Source organism: Haemaphysalis longicornis, unplaced genomic scaffold (genome assembly GCF_048455015.1).
Source record: "Haemaphysalis longicornis isolate Haplotype H1 unplaced genomic scaffold, Haemaphysalis longicornis Haplotype H1 scaffold_8, whole genome shotgun sequence".
Classification (NCBI taxonomy): Eukaryota; Metazoa; Arthropoda; class Arachnida; order Ixodida; family Ixodidae; genus Haemaphysalis; species Haemaphysalis longicornis.
Genome location: NW_027526445.1, coordinates 69,105,520 through 69,132,466, shown reverse-complemented (window position 1 = coordinate 69,132,466; position 26,947 = coordinate 69,105,520). Strand labels below are relative to the sequence as shown.

The window sequence follows — 26,947 nt, the reverse complement described above, 5'->3', positions numbered from 1 at the left end:
CATTTGCAGAAGTTACACTTGCTGGAGTGTAGACGTTAATTATCCGAAACCGACTACCGCCTACAGTAAAGTTGCACAACAAAACTCTACCATCCCCGTCAGTGGAAGAGAACCCAGACCAGCGGAGGGAGGGGTTAAAGATAAGGACACCCATGCCGCAAGCTCGAGACGTGGCTAATGAAAAGAAAGAGGGCATAGCAAAGGCATCCTGAAAACGTTTTACGTCTAGTTGTGTAAAAAAATTAACTTCCTATAAAAAAACTTAGGCGACTATCATTGCTCGGGAGAAATGAATAACCTCCCTCTGCTTCTCTGTGTTCCTGAAACCTTGAACGTTCAGGGTTATAACGCTCAACATTAGAAATGAGTTAAACACCAGAAACATTACCTAATGCTAGTACAACAGTAGCGTGGACTGCACAAATGCTCCCAACTTGCACATTGTTCTGAACACTGTAGCACGCGGCACTGGCGGTTTGGCCAAGACTATCAAAACTGGCTAAAGGGGAAACGCGGCCTACTGTGAGATAAATAACTACACATGGAATGACCTGGTACACTGAACACCGCAGCAGTACGTTAGGAAGTGGAACACCACGATGGGGGCTTACATAGCAACTGGTGTAACATCAAGCGGTGTAGTCCAAAGCCCGAAGCATCGGGCCAGGAGGTGGAGCCCGAAGTTCGGTGCGGCACACACACACTGCACGTTCACCACAGGACACAGACGTAATCCGCAGAGCTTTTCTCTTATTATTGAGAGGAAGATCCATTGTTCGTTCACTTTTTCTTTCCCGCTGTCCGGTTCTTCTTGGGGACTGCCGCTGCACCGACCGTGGAAGGTGCAGTGCCATCATCACTCGAACGTGTCCTTTTCCGGTCTGCTGCAGGCACTTCGGTTTCCTTATCCGTCATCTCCTCATCCGCCTGTTCTTTCCCGCTGGAGGCCTCCCATCGTGGCCAATCCGGTGAATTCGGTGATGATCCGTTGCCATCCGCGTCGTGAACTTCCTTCAGAATTTCTGTGGATTGCTCCAAGTTCCGTACTAGGGCCTGGACATCCGGGGAAAGGGGTGCCCACGGCTGAGAACTTAGCGGGCAGGGTTTGTTGTCATCGTCTTCTTTCGCGGGGTGCTTTTCTTGGTTTCCTTTCTCCTGTGGTGGTGTTGCTGCTGGGGCTCCAGAGGACGGGACGTCTTCGCGGTCTTTTGGTAATCTTGTGAGTTAGTTGGGGTTCTGCTGGGAAGTTTTCCGGTGTCGACGGGTTTAGCTGTTACCAAGGGGGGGGGGGGGGGGGGGGCGGGAGAGTGGGAGAGAGAGAGAGAGAATAACTTTAATGAAAACCAGCGATGTTAGCCGAGCCGTCGGGCTGGCTTGCTACGCTAGATGAGAGAAGAAAAACAAAAAGAAAAAAAAAAAAGACAGAAAAAAAACTGAAAACGAAATGATGTCATTTGATGCGGCAAAAATTTTCAATCACAAAACTCTGTCCAGTTCTGTGCTCCGAAGAAACTCCAAAAGAGCTTTGATTGCACGCGCGGCCTGACTAGGACCCGACCATGGACCCAAAACAGCCCTCAGCTCAAGTCCCGAACCAAGCTGCCTGCACAAAGATAATATGAGTTTCTGTCTGTGCACGGTGTACTTTGGACACACGCATATAACATGATGGATGTCTTCTCGAGAGTCACATTTGGAGCAAAGAGGTGAAGATGCCTGCTGGATTTTGTACAGGTAATGTCCGGTGTAGGCCACATTCAAGCGCAGCCTATGCAGAATGGCTTCCTCGTGCTTGCTAAGTCCAGGTGGCATTCTGAAGGTGCACTTGGGATCAATCTCATGAAGAGGTGCGTATTGCTGCCTTGCATCAGTCCAGATAGACATCTGCGCATTCCATGCGCAGACTGAACTCTGGCTTGTGAACCACCCGCCGCCGTGCTGTACAGGGGAGGTGTCTGGCAGCTCTTTGTGGCATGGGCCTCAGAGCATCGCCGGCATGGAAGGTCGCAGGGTTCCGTTTGGTGGCCGTATAACGCACCTCTCACTAAAGGGGGCCGCGCACTCGGCTCCTATGTGGCCTTCTTGTTTGCTACGTCGGCACACCCGCTTGACCCCCTGGTAGTCGAAGACCGCCTGGTGGCCGCCGACGCGGACGTGTTAGGAACCGGGTTTCCCTCTTTCATCCAAATCTGCACGTAGCGGGTGCCAGTGCGAACAGACGGCTGTGACTTGAAAGTTGCGTGTCTGATTTCCGTGATGGTGCCGTGGTGGTGGAGAGCTTGGGTGAGGGCTTCGTCTGGTACACTGGAAAAAAAGAAAAGGACAGGTGACGGTGGTTGCAAGGGGGCGCCTGGAACGAGGGGAACTATTTCGTCTCCAAGGTGGATGGATTTAAACTGTACACGGGTGGTTGCTGCTCCTCTGGAATTGACTGTGACTTGGTATTTGTTAGAATCTATGTGTTGAACCATGGCCTCCGAGATTCCCCCGCGCGCGTTTTTCTCACGCTGTCCCAATCGGCGCGCCCCCAGCCAAATTTTGTAAGCGTGCTGGTTCCCCCGCGCTCCGCCAGGCGGCAGTGCACACCTATGCATCAAGTGCATCGTTCAGCCCTTTGGCCCCTGTTTAGGCGGCATTTCCCGGCATTTCAATGCTGCAGTTTTTCTGTTCTTGGCACGAGTGTATTTCCGAGTTTATTGGCCGCATTTCTGCTCAGCTCCTGCGGAAATTTTGGCACCGAACACCTGTAAAGCATACGTCCTTCATTGGAACAGGCGACAACTCGACACCTCCGAGGCACAGGCCTCCGCCCTTGCAGGTCGAGTCCCCCTACCTTCATTGATTCATAAAGGCCCCGCACGGGGCACCTTGAGTAATCTTGGTGACGGTGTTGGCGACACCGCGGTCCCCGACCCCCAAACATAAACAGTTCAATGTGTTTGCGCTTGCATTCTAAGTTTCTTCTTTTGCAAGCAGACTGTGTTTCTGCTACAATTGTTGCTTTTGAATCATCTTTAGAGCACGGAATTTGAAGCAGCGTGTTTCACTAGGCTTGGTTGACTTTGCAGCATCTGAGCAAAGTTGTAGTGCATGTCTCGGTCGTTTGCCAGTCACCTCGCGACGTGCATTTCACCAAGACTCAGTTTTGTTGTCTTTGTTTCATTTTTACTTCCTCATGACCTCTGAGACGGTGCCAGATACTTCCAATATAGAATGGGTCTGCCCATGGCACTGTTTCGAGCCCATGAGGATTTAGTCATGTGATTGCTCCATCAAACCATGCCTTGTTTGGTGTTAGTAGACACAGCTCAACTGCTGAGGTTGTAATGCTGTGCAGTCGACGGTGAAATGGTTCAGTATTGCATGTTTTTCCTTCATAAGTGTGCCTCTGGGAAGGAAAACTTAATAGAAAAGGCCAGGTACAGGAGACGGTAAAAGTGACAGGTGTATTTGTGTGGTCTCCCTCTTTTCTGGTCCCATTTGTTGGCAAGCTGAGAAAAATGCAGCTGAATACCATGTGGTGTGAGGACAGCTGCTCTCATCCAAACACTCCACTCAGTTTTTCTGTCTGAGTTTTTTTCGGTGCTGTTGTGTTTGGCCTTTGAGCATAATAGTGTTTGGGCAAGGCTATGTCCGCATGTAGCTAACATGCCTCGCGAGAATTGAGGCCACCAGCGTGTAGTCCACGTTCAGCAGACTAATCAGCCACTAGCCTTTGGGGCTGGTTGGATCCCTTCCCTCCCAAAGTTACCTTGCCTTCGCGGAATGTGTCCAGCTTTCGGCTGCCTTCCGCTATTACCCATTGACCATGTTGAGCAGTGGTTCTCGGACAACAGGGGAAAATTCTCGGTAAAAAGCGGCAGGAATGCCGTCAGGACCCGGAGTCGAGGCCACGTTCGCACCCTTAATTGCTACCCAGAGCTCAGTAGCAGAGACCGGAGCCACCAGCGGCACAATCGACTTCGTAGGTCGCACGTGTGGAAGGTTGCCTAGAAAGCTACGCAAGCTGTCCTGAAAGTTGATGCCAGCGTCGCTGAGTGTGGCCTTTTCGGACGCCAACAAACTTTCAAAATATGCGCTGAACACGCTCAGGATGTCAATGCCCTCCTCGCTCAACTGTCCACCTTCGAGCTGAACGTGGACCACCCACGCGTGGCCCTCCCTATCCGTGGCGGCCGCTTTCACGAGCCGCAGGACCGCTGGGTCTCGCACGGGCTGGCTGCCTGTGACGACTGCCGCAGGAAGCGCTCGTACTGTGCTGACGTAATCGCGCATGGTTAGATTGCGCGGTTACACATGCGTGCACAAAATAGTCCTTGAGAAGCACATTTTACAAAAATCTGCTCCGGCCATCTCTCACAGACTGCTCATTTCACCGGCGAATTGAAGGTGACTTTTTAATTCAGATGCCGGTGCGATGTGCTTAAGCTTCAGTATAAAATAAAAGGAGCGGGAAAAGCCGTCGGAAAATTGAGTTAAAAAAGACTGCGTTAGAAAAGTATTCTGTTACCATCAGTTTTGGGAACACGGTTGCCAATAGCAACCATGTTCACTTGTCAAGATACAGGAATTCAATTAAAACACCCATCGTGTTTTGCTTGAATTTTTGATTAAATTTGAGTAAATGGCATTTTCTTATGTGTGCATAGGGGAAAGAATTTTTTTATTGCGTCGTTTTGCCACAGGGCATAAGTAACAGGGAAACACTGGACAAAACATGACAGAAGTACGATACATAAGGAAAGGAAAAAAAAAAACACACACACACACAGTGCTGCGGTCACTACAGGAAACTATACAGTCCGGTTTCCGAAATGAATTCCAAGAGTTTCTTGTAAAGGGGGCCGTGCGACCAGCGATGAATATCGGGAGGTCGGCCTGGGCGATGTCCTGTGGCCCCCATGTGGCGAGCTTGGGCTGGTTGGAGCCCTGGACTCCAATGTCGCCTCAGCAACAGGGGCAGGGCAGTAGGGGCAGGTCGGGGAGGGATCCGCAAGACTGTGCTCTCACAGGAACAGCACGAGGAAGTGGGTGGTGAGCTACCTTTGCTTCATTCATTCTGTTCATCTAGCTTATTGCTAGTAGTAGTTGCTAAAATTGTCCCGGTTAATAAACTGATGCAGCATTCTTTCAAATAGGTCAAGCAGACGTTTCAGCGTTCATGGTTCCTCTAATGGAAGGCTGTTCTGTGAGGTGTACTTGGTTTTCACAGACATCGAAAATTGGAGGACAAAAGGAATACTCCACAGAATACGTATTATAATCTCAGTGCTAAAAGAGCAGCTATAAAGCTTTTGTGAATAGAGTGACCAAAATTTTTAGCACCATAAAAAAACATCCGATTGACTGCATACCATTGATGCATTGGTAGTGGGTTTGCCAGTGGGCCGAACGTTCTATCTCGCCATTGTTTGTGCCAATAGTACACTGTTCTTGCCGCAGGGTTCACTGCACCGTTCGCCAGCAGCAGAGGGCTATTCACTTGCCCGCTCGGCAGCTTCTCAAGCTCCTCCATTGCTTTGGCGGGGGTCTTTCCAGATTCAAAGTAGGCATGGAATGCCTCCCGTGTCTCTGGAGTGGTGCGCAGCATCTTGAGTGCTTCAGCAGACCCTGTGTTGTGGTTGTGCTCCTTTACCAGTTTTATAACGGCAACAAGTGGCACTGGCCTTCGCAGAAACTTGTCGTTTCTTTTCGTCGCCTCATTCAGCTTCTTGATTTTTATATCAAGAGTTGCCGGGCACTTGGTGTTACGTTTTGTTGAAGTTTTGTTGCGGCCGTTCAGCTGGCAGTGCCAGATTTTGTGGAACACTATCCTGCAAAGATAAACCAGGTGTGTAACATTTATATTTTGGATATAGGACCATTGCTTGATGATAAACTTGAACTTAATCCTTGATCCTTGGGCTTAATCCTTCCAATAGAGACATGCTTGAACAATGAAAAAGTCCATGTCAAAACATGCATGTTCTCAGCTTGTGTGTAACCTGACAGAAAAGAGAAAAGTGAAACAGCGCCCCTAATTTTATTAATGCAACAAGCGTACATCACACAGATGTCATACATTTCTGGGTATCGCACACGTACTCCTACTGTAGACCGAAAGGAAGCCTTGGTGCTTGGCAGCGCTACGCCTGCAGATGGCCACGGCTGCTTGAACCTGCATGGAGATTAAAAGAAACATGGCAGTGCATAGAAGAAATGTAGCAATTACTGGCATGAGATAAAACTCACGTGTAATTATGTGCCATGCAGTTTACAAAGAACACTATGGACCAGCCTTTCTTGGTCCACGTGAGCGCAGAAGTTAATAATGCAGCGAATCCACTTGTGGCTGCCAGGTGGACCATTTCGAAGAGTGAAGGCCATTACAGGCACGCAAGGAATGCATTATTATGAGAATTTGGTGTGCATTCGACTCCTACTGCAAGCAAGGCCGGAGCACTGCAACTGGTCGCTAGTGTTGCAACAAAATCTCTTAAGTGTCTGTACAAAGAGTAACTTTGCTGCTTAATTTCTCATGTGCTTTGGATGGTCTGGCAGCATACGCTCTCTACCATAAAAGGAAAATTTTCCAAGTGCATTTCTTGAGCTAAAGTGATGTATTTTTAGTTATTCATTGAGTATAGCCTTAGCCATCACATTTATGTAATAACTAGATAAACACACATCTTTAGGAGAAGCCTAACCTTTCGTTTCTGTACGCTTTCGAACAAGCTTTCAGGGAAATTATCCACAGCCTACCTCCATCACAGAGACACCTTTTATCAATGTTACGTTGCAGTCAGATAACATTACTGAACAAGCAACCACAAGCTGTCGCAATTGCTAGTTAGTTTTGTTCATGTGTCATAACAGACAAGCGGTCATAACAGCGAACGTGCTACTGTCCGCCTGTCCCTTGGCGATATTGTTGGCTAGCAAATAAAAAACACACTCTCTGGAGGCTCAGTGGGGATTTCTTTACAACTTGGAGTGCAAGCTCCCTCAGTAAAACATTTTACTGGCACTTACTATAGCTCCTGTCCTCCTTGACTGGGCAGGCAGTATAGTGCCCCTTCCTCAACTTGGATGACTTGATTTTATACCTCTTAATCCCATCCTGTGTCTCTGCCTGCTCCCGTGACGCGTTCTCGTTAAAGTGGAGCACAGCGAGCCGAGTCCTGCAGAAAGTGTTAGCAAAGCCCTTAGTTCAGCTCGGTGTACTTTGCAATAGTTAGATCACTCACCTGGCTTTCATCACTCCTTGAGTGAAAGCATTCGATTTTGGGGCAAAGTGAATAAGGACGCTGTGGAACGATTCCAGAGAGAAGGTCTGTGCTGCGGGCGCTATCTGTGTCAAGTCACGCAGCAGGGAAGGGCTCTCCACGATGCCTTTGAGGGCAGCAAAAGCTCGGGACGCTAGAGAGGAGACAGCAAAACAGGGCGTAGGAATCCCGTACAGTAGCATTGCGTGCACTGACCATCATTTAGCATTTATTGACATTGCCAGTGTGCTGCAAACTCCCTCCTTATACATTCCATGACAGCTGCAGGTGTACGGATGCCTACCCCCTAGTCACTGCTTGCAAGATAGAACAGTGTGGACCCACTAATCTAGCCACTGAGCTGCAATCCAGAGAGGCGTGCCTCTTGGAGGCAACCGCAGATAAATTCGGAGCTGCTGAGACATTCCATAAAAGGAAGGTACATTTAAGAAAGAGACATGCAATGTAAGCAAACAAATCAGTTTAAAATGCATTTGTTCCTGTTTTTTTCTCTTTAAATTCACTGGCTAGTACTTGTGTGTTTCATCCAGTGAGCAAAGCTGCTATGCGTCAGTAGCCTTTCAAAATATTCAGCATGTGGGAAAACAGTGCAGGAGATGGAAGAAAAGTGGCGCTCTTCCAGGGACCCAGAAAAGCCTTTTGTAAAAGTTGCGAAAGGCCTGTATTGTCGCGCAGCACCAATATAGCGAATCAGGGGGGGGCGGCTCGCCGTTGCCTCAGCAGTGATCGGCTCGCTGCGGCGGCACGCTCATCGGCTGAGAAGGGCTATCTTCAAAAAATTGTTTAAAAATTATCCGTGCAACGTATCGGGCTCACACTTGGCTCAAAAATCTCCTGTTATGTGTTCTACCACCTGAATGCATTTGATTGCAATCTTCACAAAGCTTTTCTGGGTCCCTTTAAGCTCGTGACCTTACAATACTAAAGAGGTGGCATGCAAGCACTTCGTGTATTTTCCTTTTTTTTGTGGCATCTGCAGACACAGGAAAGATAGAAAGTAGAGCAGGTACAGTGCCAAGCCAATGCCCGAGGAAGAGCATGTAAGCACAGTTTGGCAACACAGGCATTTTGTGCACACGCTTGTGCTTCTGCAGCACATGCCACGAGCATAACCCGTAAGGGGCTAATTTTTGCTGGATAACTTACATGGTTTGATCCACTGTCTGCCCTCAAGGGGCTCAGGCATTCAGCAAAGGGCCCGTCGTGGCCAGTGTGCACATCACACACATGGTTCAGGATGCTCTTCCACATGCTCAGGATGAGCTGTGCACATCACACACATGGTTCAGGATGCTTTTCCACATGCTCAAGATGAGCTCGCTGTCACCTTGGGCCATTGCAGCCACCCAGTACAGATGGTTGCCTCTGGGCTGGATCCAGCACCGCGTGCCTTTTGCTGGCAGCACGGAGCTTCTTGACGCCTGGGATATGGATGCACAGGAGCTCCGTCAGGCCATGCTTGCGACATTTCCAGCTGCTCTTAGCTGATAAAGTTCAGGACAATTACCCTTGGCGATGTGCCAGATGTCCAAGTAGTGCCTCATACCAGGCCTCTCCAATCCGCAGTACCGCCTGATGCTAGGGTGACGGTCTGAAGAAAAAAGTGAGCCACATGAACCGTTTTACACTCGGAGCCACTAAAGTTAGTTAAGCTTTGTACAGTTTTTTTTAGCACACTACTTGTTAGCCATCGTTAACGGTCAGATAGGACTGGTTTTGGTGCCGTTTGGTTGTTGGAGAAGGCACACGACGCGTGAATGACCAAGCAGATATTCAACGCTTTTGGAACTTGTTGTATTCGTTCGTTTTGTACCGGCCAGCAAAACCAGCTGCGCGCGCACCTTTTCTTTTGGCCCTGTGCGCCTTGATTCTCCCTCTCCCCCCTCCCTTGACCCCCTCTTGTTGGCAACGTATATAATCACCCTTCTGGCAATAAACGCCGTTGTTGACTGCCCGACCATCGTCCATGCGGCTGCGCTGCGCGCGCCTGTGTTACTACAGTGGTGTCAAGCCCATGCTGCCCTGAAAGTTGAAGCCCACGGCCTGCCGCAACAAGTACCGACGACTATGACCAGCCTCCAGTACCCGGTCTTCGACGACACAAGAGATAAGTGGAAAGAGTACCTTCTTCGGGCTGAAGCGTATTTTGAAGCAAATGCTATTACTGACTCCAAAAGGCAGAGAGCACTTCTAGTGGCAGCACTCAGCACGCAGACTGTGCAAGTGCTAGTGGGGCTAATTGCACCTCGGATGCCGAATTCCCTTACTTACGCCGAAGCGTTCGCAACCTTAAATGACTACTACGATCCCAAGCGTCACGAAATAGCAGAAAGCTACAAGTTTTTCACCCGGTGCCAACAAGAAGGAGAGTCGGTGCACGCATTCCTAGTCGAAATACGGCGCATAGACAATTGCAACTTTGGAAGTGCGCTAGACCGGATGTTGAGGGACCGGATTATTTGCGGCGTACGCTCAACTAACTTACGTAAGCAGTTACTGGCAAAGAAAGATTTAACCCTCGAGGAGGCTGAAACAATGGTCATTGCAGCCGAGGCAACTGACAGCGATGCGAAAGATGTGAGTGCAGAACTGCCGACTGTGCTAAAAATGCAAGCCCATCATCGCTCACTCTCGAGGTAACCGTACACGAGGCGCGTCGCATGACTGCAGCCGATGTGGAAGCACGACGATAACTCCTGCCGCTGGGATAACGCACGGTGCTTTCGCTGTGGGCGACGCGGTCATTTGGCAAAGAAATGCTGCAGTGCTTCAACTGATGCAAGGGTTGAGAGGCGGGCAGCGAGTGTAAAGGCACTGACAGTTGAAAGCGCATCTATCAACGACGACATGGATAGCGCACACGTGTGGACGTTGATTTCGGGAAGAAAAAAAATGGGTTGCAACCACCCGTACGGCGCATGTTTCGATGGGGCGACGTAGAACTGTCTATGGAAGTGGATACTGGTTCCCCGGTGTGCGTCATATCGCGCCAAGTCTACGATCAACACCACGCACAGTGGCCGCACTTAGAACCACCACGAATCAAGCTCTCGTGTTACGCGGGACTAGCGTCTGGTGTTGGGTGAACTCACAGTTCCAGTGAAGTATAAAAATGTATCTGTGCCTTGTCTGCTGATCTCATCACTTTGCTTGACATGACGGGCGTTCCGATTGGAGACCTGACTGCGCCGGACCTTACAACAAGTGCCGAGCCAAGCGACAATATGCTGAACCGACTGCTCGGCGAGTTCGAGGATGTTTTCTCAACAGACCTTGGACTTATCAAAGGTCCACCAGCCAGCCTGAAGCTCAAGGAGACGGCGACACCAAAATTCTGTAAGCCCAGATCTCTTCCTTACGCCCTCCGCGATAAGGTCCCTCGTGAAATTGATAGGCTGGTGTCACTTGGTGTTCTATCACCTGTGCAACATGCAGAATGGGCTACGCCTATCGTGGTCGTTTTCAAAAAGGACGGAAGCGTGAGAATATGCGGTGATTTTAAGGTAACCCTCAACCCGGCATGTCACGTGGAGCATTACCCTCTTCCGGTGATAGAGGACATGTTCGCAAGCTTAAGATGCATACAATCAAGTGCCCCTTGGAGCTTGACCTGGGCTCCGACGGCCACCGTTCGTGGTTTCTAACCCTCCACCTATAAACACATCGCCACGGTTGGATCCAGCTTATGTTTGGGGGCTCGGGGTCTGCGGTATCGCCAGTACTGTCACCAAGATTGCTCAAGGTGCCCCGTGCGGGGTGCTCACCTGACCTCTCCGGAGGCTCTTCTTCTTGTACTGGGTACCTCAGGGCCCCAGCAGAGCTTTCCCCAACTTGCAGGCACCAATTGCAGCCATTGAACTGTGTAAGGCCCTGCATTGGAGCTCTTGCTACAGAGTCTACCGCGCAACAAATACAGAATGCTTTGAAGAGCTTCCTCTCCCCTTCATGTTCGAGCATGAATCCATTCGTACTTAAGTTATTCATAAACTCGACAAATGCAGCTTGGAAGAGCCCCATCTCTGGTTTTTTTCTTCCAAACCAGGGGGCAGGTAGCACACGCTTGTTCATTATTTGTTCAGCGGGCAGTTCATTCACTAAAAGCTGGATTGGCCATATTCCAGTGCCACTTGATTTAAAAAGTGGCGTGCCATCAGCATTTAATGTCAGGCTTATTCTGTGCTCAGCATCCATTGTTTACGCAACGAACTCTCGGTACATTTCTCCATCCCGAATATCTCATATGACATCTACTGGTTCAAGAACTTTTGAGAGGTCCAAAATGCTGCACCCCTTAAGCGCCTTCTGCAGCTGAAGGGCAAGATCCAAGAGAACGAAAAATGACATATCAGTCACGGAACTGGAAGTCAGAGCCTGGCTGCACGTTGGGCACAGCACAGTGGAACCTTGCTCAGCTTGACGTGTCACAGTAAAACATTTGTCACAGCAAAAATAAAAAGTCATAGAAATGCCTGTTTGCAAAAAAACTTTCCCCAGTGCATACTTCGATTGTGGAAGTACCGGTCTCTCAAAAAACAAATTAATCATCTCAATCATACTTGTCAAGGCTGAGAAAGTTAGGTTGTTTTTCAAAGCAAACTTCAACACCATAAGGAGCATATCCCCCTTACACACAACCACCTTTTCTTCGATTGCACCTTTAAAAAGGTCACAGAAAGGCATCTCCTCCTCAGCACCTGGCTTCCTGGTGGATTCCTGTTCTCCAATGTTTTCAGCGCACATGTAGACGTAATCTTCCTCGGTGGGCTGCATTTTGGGCTCTTGTGGGTCCATGAACAGGACCATCTCGTCATGAAGAGGATCCTGTAGCACAGTGAAAAACTTGCCAGCTGGGCAGACAAGAATGGGTTTAAACTTAATCCAGAAAAAAGCACCTGTGTTGTCTTCTCCAGGAAGCGTGGGATCCATCCGGACCCAGACATTACACTTAATAGCGTTTCGCTTCCTGTGAGGAAGGAACACAAGTTTTTAGGAGTGGTGTTGGATGAAAAACTTACATTCATCCCTCACATTAAGCAATTGAAACATAAATGTCTAAAGGCTGTCAACATTCTTAAAATCTTGTCACACCAGTCCTATGGAACGGACAAGCAACTCCTCTTACGTATTTTTACAAGCCTAGTGGGGTCCCGATTGGACTACAGTGAAACCTCGATATATCGAACAGCGCGGTACCCGTGAAATAGTTCGATATAGCAGAATTCGATATATAAAATTACGTAAAAAACGCGTCATAAACTGGTACAAATCAATAAATGAACGAATTGTGCAGTAAATACTCACTTGGTGCTTCAAAGTATTTGTTCTTTTGGCTTAAAGTACTGCAGCAGGGTAGCCTGGCGTGTTATACACGACTTTATCAACGTTCCACAAGCGACAGTCCGGTGCCTTCTATAACGCTGTTGTAGCGGTGCGCTAGGGCCAAAACCGCTGAAGCCTCGGTCGAAGTCAGCAGCGGGGCACTGTCAGCGCTCGCGGGTACAACCTCGGCAGCGTCTTCGTTTGTGCGCTCAGTAGTAACCTAGCTCCGCTAAGATCTCCACATCCGTGCAACGACCGTCGTGCCCGTGCTGTCGTCACCGCCAACAGTCAACAATGCACATGCTTCGTGGCTCAGCACCAACAAATCGCTCCAGCTGGCCCCAGGTTTCTTCAAGCTCGCATTCTTCTTTTGCACCGTCCAATTCTGCTTCAGGGCAACCGATGCGCAGCAGTCGGGAACGCCCATCGCGCCACCACTATCCTCGAAGGTACTGCGGTAAAGCTCGCCGCCTGGCAACAGAGCGCGAGCGGTCTGGGCAGTCCGGGGTGACGGAGTTCGATATACCCATTTCATGTTCGTCCCAGTTCGAAATAAAAAATTAAAAATGCAGGTGATTTTCCGCGTGATATAGAAAGAGTTCGATATAGGCAATAATTCGATATACCCGTGTTCGATATATCGAGGTTTGACTGTATGGAAGCGTCATTTATGGGTCTGCCACAAAAACGGCACTGAAAATGCTCGACCCAGTGCTGCATCTGTATCTGTGCCTTGCATGTGGTGCTTTTCACACTAGCCCAGTCGAGAGCCTCTACGCCGAGTGTGATAAATGGTCCCTACCCTATCCGAAAAGGCAGCGCGCTGGTGGGCAGCGTTCAGCGCGCGCCTGATTTCCGGACCAGCGCGCGCACTTTCCAGCGGTGCTGGCCGCTCGAAAGCGCGTGGCTCTGGCCGCTCGAAAGCGCTCGAAAGCGCGTGGCGCTGGCCGCTCGAAAACGCTTGTGCTGGCGCTGAAAATCTCGCGCGCTGGCGCTGAAAATCGCGCGCGCTGGCGCTGAAAATCGAGTGCGCTGGCGCTGAAATTCAAGCGCGCAGTCCCCTGAAAGCACGCCCACTAGGAGCTAGAACCGGCTGTGCATTATACCAAACACAGACCAGCCCTAGAAGCTATCGTGCAAGCATTAAAACATCTACTCCAGTTGTAAACAACAAAATTTTATTAGAACTCCAAAAATTGAGTTTATACTTCTAGCGAACTTTAACCCAGGAGGAAGAAAGAAAAGACGAAACACACGCTAGACTTCAACTGGGTTTATGCAAAAGGGAACAGAAAAGCACGCATATATGTACATGATTCGAAAAAACAACCAAACAAACAAGCACATGATTCCACGCGAATGAAACACCGCAATGTTCGCACACGCTCTATCACTTTTACACTGAATCACAAACAATGCCTGGTCACATCACAGCGCCTGTTTTTTACCGACAGTGTGCACACCAGTCGCCGATTGCACATGATCAACAGAAGGGGTGTCCCTTGATTCGATTGATTCGATTAAGCTCTGGCAGCTGGAAGAGCACCCTCTTGAGTTTCTTCGGCAGGCACGGCAACGGCAGGCACGGCAACGGCAGGCACGGCAGGCGTTTTCAGGCGCATGAGCCTGCCCCTTTCAGCGAAGAGGTCCCTCAGGGCCTTCCGTCCCCGTGCGATCCTCTTCGCGGGTGGCTCATCACACGGATTATCATGTACCACCTTTGCACGGCACCTGCAAAACGGCACCAGATGCTCTGTAGTTGAACCACTAGTACTGGATTTGAAAATGAACGCAGATCAAAATGTCTCACAAGCATTTGCAAAACCTTGTGGTGCTCACAACAAAACGTGAAGCATTTAGGGACTGTCCAGTTACACAGCCAGTTTGCTGACCCACTTGTGAGACTTTGCACTAACTGAGAGATTGAGGTTTAACATGCCAATGCTACACAAGCGATGAGGAGCGCCATACTTGAGGAGTCCGGATAATTTTGACCACCTGGGGATCCGTAGCGTGCGCCGAAATTTCAAACACAGAGGCATTATTGCTTTTCACCTCTATCAAAAAAGCAACTGCCAAGGTCGCGAATCGCATCCATATCCTTGGGCTGAGCAGCACGTCTTAGCCGCTGAGCAACCACGGTGGGTGTTGCACTAAACTGACATTTATAGTGATAGCAGAGTCCTTAAATGCTTTTCTGGTCATGAAACTGTGCCGTCACGCTGTGGGCGAGCTCCGTGCGTTGCCCAGGGAGGCTGCACCACGGCACTGGTGTTGATCGGAGGGCAGGGCAGCAGGGGAAATGGTCAGAGTGCGTTTGGCAGGGAACGGACGCTCGGCGCCTTGTCAACAGTGCGCTTTCGCTTCATGCGTCGTGGACTGCTGAAATGGACTCGTCATTTTGTGAGTGACGAAAACATTTGGCGTGAACAGACATGCTGCTACTGCATTCCTGCCTGCCGGACTGGCTACAGAGCAGCGGCGGCCGAGCCCGATGCCCTCTGAGCTGTGGTGGTGCCCCTCGCCGATAGCATCTGTCCCCGTACGAAACTTGGCTGGGAGTTTCATGACCAAAGAAGCATTGAAGGACTCTGGTGATAGGGTAGGACACTGTCAAGACAGGCACACCCGAGGCACATACACAAAACTTTATACAAAGTCCTCAGGACATAAAATTCCCTTCGCTCTCAGAAAGCTTCGTTAAAAACAGGAATTTACTCTCCCTGCACTGCCATTCCAAAAAGAGAAAGTGGTTACCAATGCCACCACTGAGCAAGCAAAGAAAACAGGGCGCAAGATAAACTGGGATGTTGCCCAGATTCTGTCCATAGAGCACAACATATAAGCATGCCTTCATTTGGAATTCTTGGTTATCCAGACTGAACTACAGAAAATCAATAGGACTGGTGGCTGCAAGTTCCCCAGAGATGCCAAAACTCTGGCAAGATCACTGAAGGCCACACAAGTCGGTGCTTTCAAGTTCATTGCGTAAAACGAGCCGCACTGCTCCCAAACATCAATTTTTATGTTTTTACTTGGTCAGTGATCTGCATTTCATATTTTCTGCAGTTCGTACCATTAGGCTTCGATAAAGCGAAACCACAAACAAACCAAATTGATTGAAAGCAAACTGTATGTTGCTTGTTTTGAGTTTCTTTTTCATAATAAAGAAATGAGCAAGCAGAGCTTGTTTTTTTTTTTCATGTAAATTATCTCGGGTGTATAATCTCACATTTAGCACAAGGTTGTGCAAAATGTTGGAGGGCATGCTGGTGGCATGTGACACCTCCCGCAAGATCCCAAACAAGCAAGCCCCCCCCCTTCCATCAAGGCCCTTCTCCCCTTAATCAACAGCTAATTTCAAATTTCCGTGCTGTTGTGGGATTCTCCCTTTGCCCTATAGTGTCCACACCCCGAGCTACACTGCATACAGGCAACATTGGCATGTGACGTTCAGTCTATAATCCAATCCAACTGTGGTTAGCAGCCCAATAGCATATGTTCGATTTTGTTGCTGGGGCATGGGCTGCTGTACCCGAGGATACCGCGGCATGGTTTTTCAGGGGCTGTGCCATAAGAATGCACTGTATGGCCCGGGGGAAGGCGACCTGCATGGAGGACTTGCAGATGTTGGAGCCAGGACACCAGGAGAACAGGGCAGACTTCAAGCTGAATTCTGAAAAGTTTTCTCTGAGACTGACTCGGAGGATTTTTTTTATATTTTTGAGATTGATGACTAACACTCGTTGGCAAAATGTTAGGTGAATGTGGATTCCGTCTTTTTCCTGGCGAGGGATCGTTGCCGCCACCATCGTGAATTTTTGTGTCGTTTTGGGATAGAGCACCCTCCGCACTCTGCCAGTGATCTCGACTTGCATGCAGGGGGGCACCTACTCGGAATGGTATGGTAGTTTTGGGCCGCCTGATAGGGTCAAACCAGCTTGCTACATAACTGCACTGCCTGCATGGTAACATTTCACTGATGCAGATCAACCTTCCCTCCTTCAAAATGCCCCCTTACACATTATAGCCTCCACTTTTGTTGGCGTAGCTGGCAAAGAGGCCACTCCGCCCGGCTCCTGGCGGTGGGACTGTCCAGTCAACGTCCGAGCCTGCAGCTCCTTGGCTGACCAAAAACTGCGGGCCAGCTCCCGAGCCACACGTGCCGGCGCCCGACTAGCCATGATGTAGCCGAACTTGGCTTCTTTGACTAGGTGGCCGGACCCAAGGTGAACCTGTAACAACAAAATACACATAACATAGGAACAAAGGCTATTCCCAAATTCGGGCGAAATCTACCAGGAGCTATTACCGGCAGGCTTGGAAATAGGTTGCAGGAAGTCAACAACAGAAGTTGGTTAACATAGAATAAACTGAATTTAAGTAATACCAGCAGCTTTGGAGATACAGTCTTCAAGGAACCACGCAGATAAAATACAACTTTGTTTTATTGGAAAGATTTGGTGTTTTAGTGCCTTGAGCACTTACTTGCTTAGCAGCAAATGATGCTTTATTCAATCATAAATTAATCCATGAAATCTAAAATTTTGATTCTTCTGCCCAATCACGTTTTGTGACGTCTTCAATGACGTAACAGACAGGTCTTCAAGTAAATGTTAGTATGCCATGTAGTCTGCAGTGGACTGTAGGAACATCCAGTTTACCTCAGAAGAGTTGAAGCTTGAGCTGGTTGGTACATAAATTTGAGAGTAGAGGGCGGCGCAACGAACGGGACGACGCGAAGATGAGAAACAGAAGCGCTTACTAACAAAGAATTTATTGCATCGGGATACATGCTGGTCGACCACAAAAAACAAGAAAGAAAGAAGAAGGGGTAGGGGAGAAGGAACAAGGGAAAGCAGCACCAAATTAGTTGCTAAAAAATGCACAGCAATGGTGCCAGGAGACACGTGTCAAGTTCTGAGATAGTGAATCCCTTTTTTGATGAGCGAGATGTCCGGTGGGCTAATACAAACTTCACCGCGCTGAGAAATGCAAAACACCTCATAAATCTTGCGTGCCTTCTGCTCCCGATAACAGCCCAATACACCGCATTTTTCAAGCAAAAGTGTGCAGCCACATTTTTTGCAGTGCGCAGGAAGGCGCCCGCCAACAGACCCATTCAGTGCTTCAGCGTGTTCACGCAGGCGGTCATTAATGCAACGGCCTCTGTCTGGCCTATGTAGCACCTTTTGCAACTGAGTGGGATGCTGTACAGCACTTGAGATTCGCATTCAACATAAGGCCAAGCATGTTTCTTTTTGCAGGTCTTGGCTGGACTGGGCTTGCAACTAACTCTTCTGCACAGGCGTCGATCGGCGCAGTGAAAACAACGCAAATGCCGGCTCTTCCAACTACTTTCTTGATATTGTGTGACATCTTATGTACTATCGGCCGGAAAAGTAACCGGACCACTGCTCAGGCAGCCGGAGCGGCTGCTGGGGCGCACCGCGGCGCTGTTACCTCGCTGCGCTCGCTCACGACGAGAGTGCCACGCTTGACGCCAAACTTCCCCTCGCCCTCGCCCGGGTGCTTGACGTTTGACAAACAATCGCATGAGGGCCCAGCAGCCGCATGAGGGAGCATCATTTCATTTATCTGCAGGATAAATACAGGGCTGCAGAGTTCTTCAGTGATGCTTCCAAAACGTTCACTGCGGTGTCTTGTGCTGCTGATGGACCCAATTTTGAAGGAGGTAGAACCATGAATGCAAAGAGAAGTATTTTTTCGGCAGAAGCATATGGCATCTTTCTGGCTGTAAATCACATAGTTGAACATACTATTCCTAAATCCATCATCTATACACATTCGCTGAGCGTCGTCCATGCATTAGCATCCGGAAAGTCATCGAATCATCATCAATTCATACACTGAAAGTGGCGTCCACAGGCACGTCTTCGAAGGCGTACATTATTTTCAGCTCTGTCAGCGCGCGGCCGACCGGCCCCACGGTCAGGGCGTTCACGAACGCCGGCGCGGCGGCGCTGAACGTTTGGAGAGAAGGAGCTTTCACCGGCACCGCGTCCGAGTTTGCCACAGAGCACACCGTCAGCGAACGCAACGTTTCGGCGGTAGTCTCCGAGTACAGCAGCGTGTTGACGTCGGTGGCTTCGTTCAGGATTAGCGTTCCCGGCGCGCAGTGTTGGTGGACGGGAACGGTCGGAGCGATCGCGTGCACGCGAAACGCTTCGTCCGACATTTCCGACAGGCTGTACCGGGGGTCTTGCGAGGCCGCGCACTCGGAGTGGGCGCAGAACAGTTTTCGCACGGACTCGGGATACGGCTCGAGATCCCGGGTCAGATGCAGGCTCGGAGCATGAAACACGCGCAGTTCGCGCTTCTGCACGGCCGCGATAAAGTCTGCTCTCCCGATCAAGGGTACGTAGTCGATCTCCATAGCCCGCGTGCCATGTGGGAGGCTGTCGACCAACTCCACGACGCAGTCGGCTTTCGTGTTGCGAGACTCGACAAACATGTACCACCGGTGAAACGAGCGGCGGTTCTGTCGCAGCGCCAGCACTTCCAGCCTGGGCACCATCGCCAAAAAGTCCCTCAGCACGGAAAAGTGCTCTTCTGTAACGTCCACGTGTCCGAGCAGCAGCCTTAGCACCGCAAGACGGGGATAGGGACGACCGCCCAACAGTTTCTCCACGATCACTTTCACGTTGGGGATTCCGACCATCTCGAACCTATACAGGTCGCCGTGCTTGCATAGATGAGCTATCTGAGCAAAGGCGATCGCGTCCTCGGGCCGGCGGGGTTCGTACAGGCACATGGCTTCGAGGCTCGCGCACATACCTCGCGCGATCGCCGCGTCCACCCGCTGCCTCATGCGCTCCACGAAAGTGGCGTTGCTCAGCAGCAGAGAGGACACGACTTTGCGAGAGGCGTACGCAGACGCGTAGGGAGCGGCCAGCATGCCCGCGTCTCTGCCGCGAACGAAGAGATAGTCTCTGATGTCCAGTTCACACAGCTCGACCGTGGTCGCCAGGCTCGCCGCGTACACCGCGGCCAACGTCGAAGTGGACGCTCTCAGCACGCGCACCTGAGTGCAGAGTCGGAGGCTCCGCAGAATGAGAGAAGAGGCCGCGTTTCTGGTGCCGCCCGTGTGCACTAGTCCGTTGAGGCGCACGTCCAAGGCTCGCACGTGGTGAGCGTGCAGTTGGAGAAAGGTGTGCGCGGCCACTCTGCCCAGGACGCGGTTGACGTCCGCGCAAGTCACGACGTCCTCGTCGCAGGTTCCGTGCGCGATGGTGAGCACTACTCCGTCTTTCTTGGCGTTCGCGGCGTCGTCCGCAACGTTAAGGGCGAGCAGGGCGTCGTTGTCGTCGCGCGCGCCGCGCTGCACAGCCATCTTTTCAATGCGCTTCGCAATGCGCTTCGATGAATCTTCGGCCATTTTCTCCAGCTCCACGCTAGAAGGAACGTGCGGCGCGATGAAGCAGTCGTCCAGCCGAAGCAGCCTGTTCCACGCGGCGATTACTCGAGGCGTGCACGGAGCCGCCGTCCAGTCGAGGGGTCCCAGGAAACTTATCAGACGTTTCACCACTTGCCGCACGTGCTGAACACATTCTTGCAACAGCAAGTCGTCGGAGAAGAGCTTGGCGCAGCGCGGGTCCTTTTCATCCAAGTCGTCGATGCCTCGAGCAATCGGGCAACACACGTAGTCAGTCGCCTGACGGGAGCGCTTGTCCAACCCAACGAACATGGCCTTCTCTACAACCAGTGCCGCGAAATCCATGTCCTGCTCGTCGCCGCCACAGCCGGCACTGGCCTGCAGCGGTAAGACGATGTGCGGGGGCTCTTGGGTTTCGTGGCGGTGATGTTCGTCGTCGGTCTCCATTTCATCTTCGGCGACCCGAAAGACCTCGTTCGTGTTTGGATACATGATCTCGAGCGGTCGGTGTCGGCCGCGCCGCAGAGTCCGCCTACAGGAACGGGCGAACGCCGTGGCCGCTTCGAGAACGATGTGCCGGAGCCAGATCGGGCTGCCGGGCCACAGTTGTTCCCCGTCGGTGGTGCAGCAAAGCAGCCATTCTCCAACGCGGGGAAGCTTGGTCGGAGCGGTGGACGGGAAGCCCATGATCGGTTACTACAACGACGCGCGCGCCCTTTAAATATCGAGCGAGCGAGGGAGGGCGTTATCAAGGCTGGAGGTGAGGGGGAAGTGAGAGAGAGACCCCGCACGGGGCACCTTGAGCAATCATGGTGACGGTACTGGCGATACCGCGGACCCCGAGCCCCCAAACATAAGCTGGATCCAACCGTGGCGATGTGTTTATAGGTGGAGGGTTAGAAACCACGAACGGTGGCTGTCGGAGCCCAGGTCAAGCTCCGGCGGATGGGCTCCCTGTCTGTTTACCAGGCAGGGAGCTCCGGGACCTCTCTCGGCAACAGGGTAAACCGAGTGAAGAAAGTACCCCCGTCCCCTGCTTTTTCCTATGCCATATGGTAAATCGAAAAACCCCCCCCAAACATGATCGGACCCTGAAAAGGGTCCGCACCGAAGAATCCTTTCCACCTCTTCCTGCCATCAACTCACCGAAACCTGACAATTACCCACGTTTTTTGATAGTTGAATCGGTAGACAAATCCAAGCCTCTTTCCTCACAATCTGTATTCCTTGTATCCAAGTTTCTTGAATCCATCCTTGGCAAGACATACAATGCTAAAAAACTAAGAACTGGCGAGGTCCTAGTTGAGGTTAACTCACAGAAGCAAGCCACAACTCTCATGAGCCAAACCCGCATGGCAGACCTGGATATCAGAGTCACACCCCACCGCAGCCTCAACAGCTCCCAGGGTGTGATATCTGAGCCAGACCTCCTAACCGAGACAGAGACCGATCTGCTCGAAGGCCTAAAAGATCAAGGCGTGACAGCAGTAAGGCGCATCGTCATTAGGAGAGATAATAAAGAAATACCCACCAAACATCTAATTCTCACTTTCGACCGCTGCACACTGCCCGAGCATGTCAGCGCAGGTTTCATCCGTTGTTCTGTCCGGCCATACATCCCGAACCCGCGGCGCTGTTTCAAGTGCCAGAGGTTCGGGCATGGTACCAACTCCTGTCGTGGCAGAACAACATGTGCCAAATGTGGCCAGCATGATCATCTATCGGACAACTGCACAGCAACCAACCTTACCTGCCCGAATTGCCAGGGTCCACATGCAGCATACTCTCGCGCCTGTGAAAAGTTTCAACTAGAGAAGAAAATAATCAACATCAAAGTCACTGAAAACATCACCTTCCCCGAGGCGCGAAAGAGGTTCGCCTCTTTTCCCGTGGGGAGGTACGCCGACGCAGCTCGCCGGGGGGCGGAGCGGCGTCTGGTTTCGGCGGGGACCCAGTACCGCGAGTCGGACTTGGTCCCGCCCCCGCCCCCCCTAGGGTTGCCTCTGGCAGCCCAACCCGCCTCCGCACCGCTCGCTGAGCCAGCAGCGGCTGTGGTGGCATCCACGTCCGGTGGGGATGCTGCTGCACCCACCGTTTCCCCCTCTCCACCGGCCCGAAGCACACGCAAGGGCCCGGACGAGATGGAGACGGAGGCGGTCGCAGCGACCCCCTCCCCCTCCTTACTGCCTGTGCCATCTGGGGTGCTCCCCACGCCTTCGGCACAGGCAGCGCAGGCAAAGAACACCCGAAAGGGTACAACGTCAAGGGGGCCCAGTCCGCTGGGCACCCCCTTGCCTTCAGATGACGACATGGACGTCGAGCCCTTCCGGCTTTCATCGCAGCGGAAGGAACGGGCTGCGACGTCCAGGTCAGTAGAGAAGGTCAGAAAACCCCTTCCAAGAGTGCAAGCCCCGAAAGACCCTACATAAATAGTCACACTCCAGTAGCTCTGAACACATAATAATGGGAAGAGAAAATATTGTTCAATGGAACTGCAGAGGCCTTCTGAATAATCTTGACGACGTTTATGAGATTCTGCATGCCAATCAGCCAAGTATAATGTGTGTCCAGGAAACACATCTGAATTCCAAACACACAAATTTCTTGAATAGTTACATGGTATACAGGAAAGACAGGGATGGCTGCACACACTCTTCTGGCGGTGTTGCCATAATCACCCGCAAATCCTTAGCATGCCACCCTGTCACCTTGAACACCGTCCTTGAGGCTGTAGCCGTCCGCACAATAATATTTAATAGATTAATAACGGTATGCTCCATATACATTCCTCCTGATGTTTCACTTACGAGCTCCGACTTCGAGGCGCTGGTTGACCAGCTGCCCGAACCATACATCCTTACAGGCGACCTTAATGCTCACAACTCTCTTTGGGGCTCTTCCAGAACGGATGCCCGAGGTCGCCTGATAGAGAAATTTCTTACATCTTCTGGAGCATGCCTTTTCAACAATAAACAGCCTACATATCATAACATAGGACACAACACATACTCATGTCTTGACTTGGCTATTGGCTCCGCAGTTCTCTTTCCTCTTCTCGAGTGGGGTGTGGGAACAGACCCATATGGTAGTGACCACTTCCCCACCTCACTTAGATATATAGGTAAAGGCCCAAGCAGTTCATCTTCCCATAATAGGTTCAATGAAGCACGAGCTAACTGGAACACATTTACAGAGACATCGAAACTACACCACACATCCATAGCACACCTACACGTAGATGAAGCCGCACAACTCCTCACGGCGCACATCCTCGACGCCGCCGAAAAGTCTATTCCCCACGCCTCTGGTGCCCCGCGCAACCAGCGGAGGCCGTGGTGGAATGAGGACTGTAGGCGGGCGCGAGAGGCCCAGAACAAGGCGTGGGGTGTCCTTCGTCGGTACCCCACGTCGGGTAACCTCATTTTGTTCAAACGGGCCAAGGCGTTAGGAAAACGTGTGCGCCGTGAGGCAAAACGAGAGAGTTGGCGCTCATTCATAACATCTATAAACTCATACACAGACACACGCAAGGTATGGACACGTATACGCAAACTCAAAGGACAACATACACACAGCCTGCCCCTGGTCAGTACAACAGGGGACACACTGGAAGACCAGGCTGACACACTCGCACAACACTTCCAACACGTGTCCAGTTCAGCACACTACACGAACACTTTCCTGAAGTATAAAGCCTCTTGTGAAAAGAAGTCCCTACACGACAACAACAAATCACAGACTTCTTACAACTCTCTGTTTTCACTACATGAGCTGAGGGCTGCTCTGAGCACGTGTAAACCGTCAGCTCCAGGCCCAGACAACATTACATACACAATGATACAACATCTACACGCAGACACACTTGAAGCACTTCTACATCTATATAAAAAAATATGGCTTTCGGGGCACATTCCACACTCTTGGAGGGAGGCCATTGTAGTGGCTTTCTTGAAGGAGGGAAAGGACCCGTCGTCCCCCTCAAGTTACCGTCCAATAGCCCTGACGAGCTGCCTGTGCAAGCTCTTCTAGAAGATGATCAATCGCAGGCTTGTGTACTTCCTCGAGTACAATGGTCTTCTCGAGAGCTGCCAGGCAGGCTTTAGGGTGGGGCGATCGACGAACGATCAACTGGTTGCACTTGACTCATACATCAAGGATGCCTTCGTGCATAAGCAGTACTGCTTAACTGTCTTTTTCGACCTCGAGAAGGCCTACGACACCGCTTGGCGTTATGGGATCCTTAGTGATCTCAGGTCATTCGGTGTTTCGGGTAATATGTTGAACACCCTTGTTAGTTATTTGTCGGACAGAGCGTTCAGAGTAAGAGTTGGTTGTGCACTTTCAAAGGTTCACGTCCAAGAAAATGGCGTGCCGCAAGGAGGCGTGTTGAGTTGCACTCTCTTTATCGTAAAGATGAACTCTCTTGGAAAGGCACTGCCACCAACAATCTCTTATTCTATGTATGTAGACGACGTGCAAATATCTTTTAAATCATGTAATATGTCAATATGCGAACGTCAAGTCCAGCTTGGTGTCAAGAAGCTTGCCGGCTGGGCAGACAAGAATGGGTTTAAATTGAATCCTGCAAAAAGCTCCTGCGTTGTGTTCTCCAGGAAGCGCGGGGTCCATCCGGACCCAGACATTACTCTGAATGGCGTGTCGCTTCCTGTGAACAAGGAGCACAAGTTCTTAGGTGTTGTGTTTGACCAGAAACTGACATTCATTCCACACATCAAGAAACTTAAACATAAATGTCTGAAAACAATGAATATACTTAAGGTTCTCTCCCATCAATCGTATGGTTCCGACAAAGAACTCCTACTACGGCTCTATACTGCTTTGGTTGGGTCTCGTTTAGACTATGGTAGTGTGGTATATGGGTCGGCGTCGAAAACAGCGTTGCGAATGCTTGACCCAGTGCTACACTTGGGGCTACGGCTTGCGTCGGGTGCTTTTCGCACGAGCCCTGTCGAGAGTCTGTATGCCGAGTGTAATAAGTGGAGCCTTGAGAACCAACGGACGTACATGGACTTACTTTATGCATTTAAAATTTCATCGCTGAATAACCATCCTTTTTATCCTGTCTTTAACGACACATCCACATCTCTGCTTTTTGTAAATCGCCCATCCGTTCCTCTGCCCTTTTCACTTCGAGTGAGAGAGCGAGCCTCGGATCTGAGCGCTTCGTTTTTAGACGTGTACAGATCATCCTTTTCAGACATTTTACCTCCTTGGAAAGTTCGTCCTGTTTCCTCTGACCTTTCTTTTATGAAACTTGACAAAAATCGGGTACCGCGAGCTGCTATACTGCAGCACTTTCTGTCTCTGCAGTTGAAATACCCACTTGCAGAATTTTACAGTGACGCGTCTAAAACCTCCACTATGGTCTCCTGCGCTGCTCATGGTCCGAATTTCAGTGCAGCCAGAACCATGAGCGTCCACACAACAATTTTCTCAGCAGAAGCATATGGAATTTTATTGATTGTACGACACATACTTGAAAATCAAATTCCAAAGTCTATCATCTACACAGATTCCTTGAGTGTTGTTCGCGCACTGTCATCGCATACACCCCCCAAAAACCACATAGTTAATCTTGTATTTAAATGTATCATGTCTGTGTATGCGCAGAAGCATCAGCTGCTCCTCTGCTGGGTCCCAGGACACGCTGGGATCGCTGGAAACGAGTTGGCAGACGAGAGGGCAGCTGCTGCTGCACTCAGGAACACTGTCGACATAACAAGCGTACCATATACAGACCTCAAGCCTCACATAAAACAACACCTGCGCAGAACATGGCAAACACACTGGAACGAACAGACAGACAACAAACTACACGTAATAAAGCCACACTTGGGACGGTACACAACTGACTCACACAACAGACACACAGAAGTCGCCTTGGCAAGGCTGCGGATGGGGCACACCCATGCGACGCACTCGCATCTGCTGACGGGATCTTCTAGACCCCAGTGCAGCAGGTGCGGAGAGGCCCTATCCGTAGTGCACATACTAATCACATGCAAGGCACTTCACACAACACGACACAAACACTTCAGAGAACTCTACAGACAACATATTCCCCTACATCCATCATTTTTTCTAGGTGACGATGCCATTGTTTCTGTGAAACGTGTGTTTGAGTATTTGTTAGACGTCAAGTTTTTAAACCTCATTTCCTATCACGCATAATCAAATCTGGCCCTATACACCAGCCATCACCATTTTCTATAATTGATTTTACTATGTTTGGTTTACACTTTTTTTTTTTCTTCCTTTTTATACCTACCTTTGTGTGGTAATCACTTCTCCATTAAATAACGTCTTCTCTGGCGCTCTTTGCCCTCGTTGGCCTTGCGCCATTAAACACTAACCATCATCATCATCATCAAGTGAGAGAGAGAGGAAGCGCGCGCGCGCCAGCAGCCGGCCGGCGGCGCCCAACCCACCACAAACACACACACATGTAAAGAACATTTCTTTTTATTGCAGGGTCGCTTAAGAAATGCACTCGCACAACTCAAAACAAATATATATAATATATATACACACACGCTTTTCACTTCTGCGCGAATGACACTCAAAACAAATAATACACACACACACGCTTTCACTTCTGCGCGTCATGAAACGAAAATGTAACAGCGCTTACGCGTACTTAAACAGATACAGCCCTTCAGTCGCGTACGGGGGGACGCTAACGCACAGGGTGCTTCTCGCGAAAGCGGCAGCGGCGGCGGACGACGCCAGGTCTACGTGCCGCGAAGGCTCCTGGGGATGCTTCGTCTTCGCGATGACAAAGTCTTTCACGTTCGGTGCGAGAACCACGCCATACGCGAAGCACTGAGCATCCCGCTTGTCTTTCCTCCTCGTCAGACACACGCGCTGCAAGTTCGGGCACTGGGTCGCAAGAGCGCACAGAAACGCGGTGCGCGCGTTCCGCGACATGTAACGCGGCACGAAAGTG

The 26,947-nt window shown here is 50.5% G+C and overlaps 1 protein-coding gene across 3 annotated transcripts in view; it reads left to right on the top strand.

Moving 5' to 3' along the window:
- The window catches only part of LOC144149758 (uncharacterized), a 138,698-nt gene that overhangs the window by 40,403 nt on the left and 71,348 nt on the right, over window positions 1-26,947 (top strand). Inside the window, exons 3-5 of one of the 3 annotated variants that reach the window (XM_077681409.1) lie at window positions 9,267-10,601; window positions 16,636-16,813; window positions 17,852-20,757. In XM_077681409.1, the coding sequence (XP_077537535.1) occupies window positions 10,421-10,601; window positions 16,636-16,775 (321 nt within the window). In that variant the 5' untranslated portion in view covers window positions 9,267-10,420 and the 3' untranslated portion in view covers window positions 16,776-16,813; window positions 17,852-20,757. Of the gene's footprint in view, window positions 1-9,266; window positions 10,602-16,635; window positions 20,758-26,947 lie in introns of those variants that run through there. The other 2 variants (XM_077681408.1, XR_013318356.1) reach the window with 2 other exon arrangements.